Source organism: Etheostoma spectabile, chromosome 22 (assembly GCF_008692095.1).
Source record: "Etheostoma spectabile isolate EspeVRDwgs_2016 chromosome 22, UIUC_Espe_1.0, whole genome shotgun sequence".
NCBI classification, from domain to species: domain Eukaryota; kingdom Metazoa; phylum Chordata; class Actinopteri; order Perciformes; family Percidae; genus Etheostoma; species Etheostoma spectabile.
In genome coordinates, this window is record NC_045754.1 from 8,690,649 (window position 1) to 8,699,442 (window position 8,794).

At 38.2% G+C, this 8,794-nt stretch overlaps 2 protein-coding genes across 4 annotated transcripts in view; both read right to left on the reverse strand.

The window, feature by feature from the left end:
• Nucleotides 1-1,007, reverse strand: part of ccr9b (chemokine (C-C motif) receptor 9b) — a 3,314-nt gene extending 2,307 nt beyond the window's left edge. Inside the window, exons 1-2 of one of the 2 annotated variants that reach the window (XM_032503502.1) lie at nt 755-1,007; nt 537-595 (exon numbers count right to left, since the gene is read on the reverse strand). In XM_032503502.1, coding sequence (XP_032359393.1) covers nt 537-590 — 54 coding nt within the window. In that variant the 5' untranslated portion in view covers nt 591-595; nt 755-1,007. The remainder of the gene's footprint in view (nt 1-536; nt 596-754) is intronic. The other variant, XM_032503503.1, reaches the window with a different exon arrangement.
• Nucleotides 1,008-6,664: 5,657 nt separating this feature from the next.
• lztfl1 (leucine zipper transcription factor-like 1) overlaps nt 6,665-8,794 on the reverse strand; it is a 6,179-nt gene continuing 4,049 nt past the window's right edge. Inside the window, exons 7-10 of one of the 2 annotated variants that reach the window (XM_032503505.1) lie at nt 8,635-8,712; nt 8,173-8,331; nt 7,900-8,003; nt 6,665-7,634 (exon numbers count right to left, since the gene is read on the reverse strand). In XM_032503505.1, coding sequence (XP_032359396.1) covers nt 7,616-7,634; nt 7,900-8,003; nt 8,173-8,331; nt 8,635-8,712 — 360 coding nt within the window. In that variant the 3' untranslated portion in view covers nt 6,665-7,615. Of the gene's footprint in view, nt 7,635-7,899; nt 8,004-8,172; nt 8,350-8,634; nt 8,713-8,794 lie in introns of both variants that reach the window. The other variant, XM_032503504.1, reaches the window with a different exon arrangement.

Genomic DNA, 8,794 nt, shown 5'->3' on the forward strand with positions numbered 1-8,794 from the left:
GGGGGGGGGGGGGGGTTAACGATCCTGAGGGGCTTTAGAAAGGGGCCCGCAGCAGAACTCATTACCCCAGAAGCATCAAGTTTAGATTTAGGGCAGAGATAAAAAGCAGGGTGAAGCTGAGGCTTAGGTTCTTACAAACAATGGAAAGTTTGATGCTGATGCGGCTCTGAATGTGACATTTGAGTATCCCACAGATGTCTGCCTTAGATTTATATCTACTGTAACCCGAACATGAAATCAACAAAAAAAAAAACTTTGACATAAAGATTACCAAATATATCATACTTAATTAAAAGCACTGACCTGGCATTGTTCACAAATCAACCACAGTTTTACCACACAGTATTCTTTAAATACTGCAGCATAAACAAACACACATGCACTAAACACACAGATGTGAAAGGTGTGATGGTAAGTCAGTGTCACCTTTGTTCTATTCCAGCATCTATATGTACATCAACATTTTCTTTGTAACTGGTTCATTGTTTTTCCCTGGTGGCATGGCTACAGAAAAATTATATCAAATAAATACTTACAGATTCATCATAATCACTTTCTGTGGTCATATATGTTGTAAATGGCTCATCCATGTTATCTATAAAGAAAAACAGGACATTAGTATATCACATTACATTACATTAAAACCGTAATGTAACAAGGATAAAATATAATATACCATATGGGGTAAATTGAGCTTAAATGTTAATTAGAAAATTGCCCTGTCTGTTTTCTACCAGCACAACAAATCACTTACCCACTCTGTGATGTGATGTAGTTCTCACAGTTCTCTTTCTTTGTCTGTGTTGTACAACTGGTAACTTCAACAACCAGACTCATTTTCACTTGCTTATATGGTTTCCCTTTGACCACAGGATCACGTGCTGGTACATATCACGCCATATCCTTCTCAGTGTGCAGAAGAAAAACAACACACGACCCCTGGTTCTGTATAGTTCCCCAAATTTCTATATAGATAAAACATGCATCAACTGAAAGTTTTCCAAGTATTTGATATTTGAATAGTGGTGACAGTGTGCCGTGTTTTAAAGAGGAAGCTGTGACTTTTTATGACCTAACCTAATGAACCATGGCCGCCAAACTAGAACCAAAACAATACACCCACATTTCTTTCACAGACGATTAAGTTCTATCAAGTCAAAGCCTGTTTTTGACACACTTTTGTATACACAGGTGGAGTACTTAACATCACAGATGAGTGATGCATGAAACTGAAAACCTTGAGGTGTGATTAAAGATCAAAACCTGAAGAGGTAGGCTAGTTGGTGTTGTAAGCCCCATTGTCTCAGAGCACTTCCTGCTGTTTAAAGCTCAGGCAGTGTGGTCTTAAATGACTGTCCAAGCAACCATTACCTTTCCTTTTAAAATGTATTATTCAGTAAGACATTTTGAAGGAGAAGATAATAGTTGCTTATGTGTTTAAACGGTGTGAGGGAAGTTTTTGAAACGTTTCAATTGTCTGGGATTTTCTCTTTCAAGTCAGGGACTTGGAAAATCCCATTTTTTTATCAAAAAAGAGATGTTCAACTTGTTAAAGTTCATTTAAAATAATAAGTCCACAGTTTGATGAAAACATCAATACCACTCATGTTTGTACGATAAACATGAATCCAGGAGGTTAATCTTAGCTCAACTCAACAAAGTTGCGTCTTCAGTCCACAGATTAAACAAATAAGATTTGAGGAGTTTAAATTTCGGCTGTAGAGGTACTGAAAAGCAGATTTTAAAATATGTTTAAACAGAGCTAGGCTAGCTGTTTCTCTCTGTTTGTAGTGTTTATGCTATGCTAAGCTAACCGGCCGCTGGCTAAGCTTTAGCAAACAAATATGAGAGTGGTATCGATCTTCTCCAACATTTAACGATCAAATAATACTCTGCCTTCAACTGGATTTTAGTTTGTTTCATCCCAGTCCAATTTAACTGTATGACTCCAGTTATTCATAAGGGAGCAAAGGCACTGCACTTTAAAAAACAACACATACTGTATATTCCAGTGTCAATTGCTGCCATGTTAAAAGGCCTTTATGTGACATGTTCTGAAAAAACAAGTTCTTTCTTGTGAAGATGGGGAAATCCAAAGTTCATTGGTATTGCCAAGAGTAAAGGGAAATGGATATCATGACAAATAGTCACATAGCTCACCACACTGTGACAAAAAAATTGAAATTCCCTGTCATACCAATTGCGTCACCTAAAGCCAAACAAAGTTTATTGTAAACAAAATATATCATCGTGAGACCAAGAAAGGGATTGAATAAAGCGACAAAATTAGTCTAAGTTTACAAAGTCAGCGATGATGTGGTTTTGAAAGTGAAGTGTTTAAATCAGTTTTCTGGCTGTGTTTCCTGTAGTGTGTCTCACTTTGTGGGGCTGTTTTGTAAAGGCCCTCTGAAAGACATGAGTGAGGCGCTATCTTCTCACGGTTTCACATCCTGGCCTGATGTTACTTTTAGGATATCGTTAACACTTGATGCAGAGCTTTCGGGCCATCAGCTCCCCAGATTTCTACCATATACTGGTTGTGTTTCTCGGTTTTGATCACAGTGAAGGGGAAACGGCTGTGTCATGATTAGATACGTGTTTTCCTTCTGGGAACAAGCTGTTGAAGAAAGTAACAGACTGAGAGGTTTTTAATCTTTGCAAAGAGACAGAGGTTTGTTGGGAACTACTGGTTTTAAACAAATGATGACTTTATGGCTTATTCTGATTGATTATGCTTTGCAATGATGCATATTGTTATGTTTGTATCAGACTAATGAAAAATATACACTGCTCTTAGCTTCAATCATTGACTTTGTATGCTTTTATCGTCACTTCTGGATGACAAAACTTTTTAGACATGCTTTTGTTTTTATGGACAGGAAACCTGTACAGCAACTGTGCTGAATCACCTGAGATTTACAACTCAAATGGATTTCACTAAGCACTTAGGATCTCACAGTCACGTATGAATAATACAGAAGCCTTTATTACAATCCTCTGCTACAAAGAGTCACAATGGCAAGGTCACTTAACACAAATGACAGCGCCACATTTGAATGAGATTCACCTTTACTGTAGTTCTGTGACTGCTTATATTCTATAGTCTGTGCTATATAACTTCAATTCTTAAATTAACATATGACCTGACAGCTCTCTTAGTGCTGGGTTAGTGAAATGTTTGGGGCCTAAAATGGTGAGAAAATGTTGAGAATCCATGAATTAGTCACCAGGATGGGATGAGGCAAGCAGTCTGGTTTTACTTCATTACAAGTTGCAGTGCATGATGGTCAAATGGGGGAAAACAGTAGTCCGTTTAAAAAGTCCAGCACATTGTATCTTTCATCTTCAGCTGTAGCAAAATCTCATTTAAAATGCATTATAATAAAAATAAAGTCTAATGATGCAGCCGCAATGATTCACCTGTTACGTACACCTCAAATCACTATCCTGTGAAAAACAGCCAAATAAGAAGCACGTTTGAATCTTAGGTCATTAAGGTTAATAGTGCAGTGTAAAATAGGAAATACAGCGTTAATGCATTGTTATAGTTTTGATCTCAAAGAAATTGCACATTGGATCGAAAGTGAGTGTTTTTTTGTTATGATTTGCATATGCTGACTCAAACCTAAAACCAGTAATACCAACACTCACAAATCATGGATCATAAGTGCTAAAATGACATGCTATCTCTTAACAAGATTGAAACTAACACATTGAGGAATAATTCTCAGAAGGGACTTACACAAAGGTGGCACAGATCAAGAATAACAGATGTCACATGCACATTTTAGCATCCGGTGTTGATGATCTGATTGGTTTATCTCAATCTGTGCCACCTTTTTGTAAGTGGTAGATTATGGAGTGATAAGCCTGTGGTAACTGAGAACTCACATTACCATTTATAACGTTTATCACTGCCTCCAGACAGTCATGGGCCTGGTCACAACCCACATGGAAATAGTCAAAGCCTGCTGGCCAGTAGGTAGAGCTGAAGAACCAAAGGGTGAGTCACAGAGATGGAGACAAAAGATCTGTTGGGAAAAACAATCCACAAATATTCCATCTACTTGTGCTTTGCAGTTCACCCTTGACTCTTTCTTTGAAAGTGCAGTTGAAGGAACATTCTCAACTGGCAGAAAAAGCAATTTATTAATCCGTTGGTGTCACATTACACACAGAGGCTTGCAATTCACACTTGTACGTTCATTAATGGAGGTGTTGGAGCAACATAGTCGGCACTCCGAGCAGTTGGTTCGAAGAACATTCGCCACTGTGGGCTCAATAGACAATTACGCAACCGTCTTAAATGGTTAAACATAGTGCAACAATTGCACAGGTAAAAAAGACTCGTCAAGTTCATTGTATAGATAAAATGATTTAAAGTCTGTCTGTGAGGGGAAAGAAAGAGTTGGTGGTCCCACTTCAAATTAATAAGTAAACATACTGTTTACTGTGTAGTCTGTCTCTGCTTCTTTATAATCCCAGAGGACAGCAGCCTTTAGACTACACAATGTGCATTTGTAAAAACTAATTCAATAGATTTAAAGATATCTCTCTGCTAGCGCTCTGGACATCAAATTAAATTCAGAAACCTGTGGTATTTCTCGCACGCAAACGTCTGCTTGGTGATACTGGAGAAGAACCAAACAACCAAAGCTTTTTGTCTCGCTTGTGAAACTGAGAAAACCCCTTTGATGCCTTGTCGGTGAGCAGCAAGCTACTGTAAATGGGTACATCACTCTCTCTGACATGTATTAACAGTTGCCCATATTGTGGGAAAGTACTGTCACTGTCTCTGCTGTCAGACGTGCGAGAGATTGAGTTTGGTACTGAGAGAGACTATTCACCACTTCCTGTGTATACCTGCTCACTGTGATTTATTTCATGCACTGATAGACAACTGTTTGCCATTTGCATCCTATCTGAAATTATCAGCAGTTTTCCCATGACGGTTTCTCTTCTGCTGCAACTGATAGAAAACCAAAGCATACACGCAAATATAAATTCACACTTATGATTAGGCAACATAATACATGTTTTTTCTGATATTTATTTTAGTATATGAATAAACAGATGTATGTGGAATTATATTTCTTTTCATACATATATCACCCTTTATCTCTTGTGTTTTGACAGCAGAACAAAAAGGATTTAAAGAATATTGTTTTTAGTGTTGTGTGCCTTCCACACGTGTTTTTTTTATTCATTAGTCCCCTCCCCGGTTTTACACCACACATACAACTCAGGCACATGATGCAAAAACAACACTGTGAAAACAACAAGAGGTTGACGGTTGACTGGCTGGTGACCACTTTGTTTCTCAATCCACTTCAAGGCAAAAGCAAATGTCTAACAATTTTCTTTCTCTAGACTCTGGAAACAGCTAAGGAAGCGGACAAAGTAATTAAATGTGTTGAATTCAAAAAGAAAATAATCACACAACCACATTGTGTGAGCGCAGGTGATACCAATTTAGAAATGTGGTATTACCAAACAGCTGGAGGATGCATTTCACAATCATTCGTGTGACTCTCTGGCTTCCTTTTGTTGAATCGGTTCAAACATGGGATGTTTTTTTTGTCTTATTTTAGTATATTGTTCAATCATCTCTTTGATTTATTATGAGGTTATACAGTAAATACCATCATAATAGCCCTGCTTGCTGTAGTGGATATTCACGCAGCCTTACCTGGTAGCCCAGGCCATCTGTTTTGACACATTTACAATTTAATAGCCCAGTTTTCACCTGGTATTAACATCTGATCTGAGTGATCGGTTCCAGGGGATTGCATGCTATCCACCTTTTTCTTTATTTTTGCATTAATTTTAGTATATGTACGTATATACTAATTTAAAAAATGCCATGTCTTACCTTGAGTGTGTTACAAAGTTATCCCTCTGTGTTGCAGAAGTCACTGGTTATACACCACTCTACACTGTCTGCATCCACCTTTATCATACTGACTGAGGTAACAAGGGCATTTTGGAGGCTCAGTGAATATAGCCATCCCCATTCCCAATATGGAGTGGACAAACGTCACCCTAATCTCCTTCTTATTTTTGTCTCGTCTTTCTCCTCAGAGCTCTAGAACCCGTCAGGAGGAAATGAGAAATATGTTTCAAAAAAAGAGACTGGAGAATTTATACATACATACTGGCCTGTAAAACCACACAGTGGTTAACTCTGGAAGCAACACTGCAAAAAAACAGCTTCTGAGTCCACATCCTCTTATAACTGTGTATATGTTGTAAACAGTAATTGTAAAAATTGAGGCCACATTTTACCACTGAGATCAATCATACATTCCCATCATGGTTCATCAGGGGAGGCATATATTTTAGTGATCTGTGTATTATTGCAGTCTGGCGCCCCCTTGTTGAACCAATCAGTTTCAGACACATTGATGTTTCGTCAGTCTTTAATCTATCATAATTTATTCGTATGTCCTTTGAACTCTTCTGCCTTCTTATTGTTTTTATCAGTGTCACAGCACCCTAAAGCCTATCCCAGCATGCAGTGGGCCAGAGGAGGGAGACAATCTGGACGTTTCCAGTCATTCATGGGGCATTTTACAGCCTGATATATTTTTTGCAGGCTTTGCAAAACATGATTATGACCACCTACAAGGACTTAACTATCTAAAAATTACTTATTTGCCACACATTTACTTTTCAACAGCTTTTATTACCCCATACTTTGCACAATACAAACAAATGCACATCTAGTGTATCATAGGGTAGATGTATCATACTCTACAAGAGCATTACTTCATGAACATCATGTATATATTCATTTAGTTTTTTTCCTCTTAAACTCCATCACCCACAGCAATACGAAAAGTACACAGTTAAAGATTCCAGACAAAAATATTCTATGCCCTTTGTGTAAGGAAGTAGGGAAGTAGGGAAATCATTCTAGATCACTATCCACATCATTCAATATGCAAGAGCAGAAAAAAATCAATTCAGCCATTTTGGTATATTTTCGATGATCAGACTTTCACAGAATGTCAGATCATTGGAAACATTTCTGTGTGAAATCCTATTAAATCTTTAGGTAACAAATTAAAGCAGGATTAACCTCAGAAGGCCAGGAAACATTACTAAAGCTGTTCACTATTAATAAACAAACTGGCTTGGGATCTGCTATGGTCTAACTCAGCTCGGCCTCGTGCTAGAAAGCTAAATATCACCTATAACATATATAACGCTTCAGGCAGACAGTGCGAATCTGTCCAATTCAGCAAATGGACAAGGCCTCTTCAAACAGGGACATGATAATAATTGCATAGAGCACTGAGGGAAGTATGCTAGCAACTGTAAGTGAGCTCCAAAACTGAAACATAGAAAAAAACACAGCTGAAGAAGGCTATAATTTGTCACTAGGTGTTTTGTGTGATCAGTTGTGTGTACTGCCGACATCCCCGCTCACACTCTTCACTAAAGCCAATAACTTCTGAAGATGCCAGATAACCCATGAATAAACAATTCCTTGCGGAAGCGCTTGTTTCTGTCTCTCTTGTCTCAGAGCAGTGGAACTGGTTTCTTGTCCAAACCACACTCATACATTTTGGTCATGTCCTACACTCTGGACACCAGCTGTCTTGGGTAGCACTCATTCATTGGGCTCATATCTGAAAAAGATAAGCGACAACAGTGTTACAAACCAAAAATTAGACAAACATCTTTGTAAGAAAGCTAATATTGCAAGTAAAAGAAAACAGAACAGAACAAATGTGATTTACCTTGAAGGACAATGGTTTTTGCTTGTTTTACAGTACTGCCCAATATTTTTTTCATAACATATCATGTTATAAATGTTATGTTTTTTTTGCACATTCAAGGGGGGTCTGATGACAATTGCATTGTCTTACACTTAATACAGTAATGAAAGCTCACCTCTGCAATCGTTTTCTAATTTCTTTGATCTGCTCATTTTTCTTGGTCAGGATCTCCTTCATGTTGCGATAGGCTGCAGTTTGCTGGAACTTCTTGTCCAACTCCTGCAAACCACACACATACATAAACAGATGAAAACAACTGAACATAAGCTAAATGCACACCTTCAGCGGTCCTAATAAATGGGCTGCGTTGCAAGTTTATCTTCTACAAAGATATTTGATTAACATTTGACATTGCTAGTGATGGTAGGTAAACACCACAGTGAAGTACCTTCTCTGCCAACAACAGCTGCTCCTGCACTCGCAAAAGCTCATGTTTGGCGGAGATCAGGTTCTCCTGCAGATCCTTCTGAGAGGCAGATTTGGCACTAAGAGACCTTTCATAGTCCTCCCTCAGAGCTGCCACTGTGTCCTCCAGACTGCTGAGCTCCTGGGAATGAGCAGCCAGCTTGAAGGGTAATAAAACAGCATACAAGTTCAGACAAAATAAATGGCAATCATTGCTATTACTACGGAGTCTAAACCCTATTCCTATACACAGTGACAGACAAAAGCTTTGGTCAGCAGGATACATACCATTCGAGGTCCAAGTTGGCAGATAAATAAAATGACAGCAAATGTTCAGATGCAAATATATTTAAAAGTTAATAAAACAAAAGTGTTAAAATGGAAAGCCAACTCAACATGTCACAAAAAAAAATGCGAGATTTGCAAGCCCGAGTCCAAACAGTACCTGGTGTTCACCTTGCACCTTCTGAAGGTCTTTCAGAGCTCTTTCTGCCTTGGTTCTCTCATCCAGTGCACTCATTGCCTAAGAAAATGAATCAAACCACAGAGTTAACAACGTAAACTAGTGGATGAATTATAAAAAATGTGTGTGTTTAAAAAAAAAA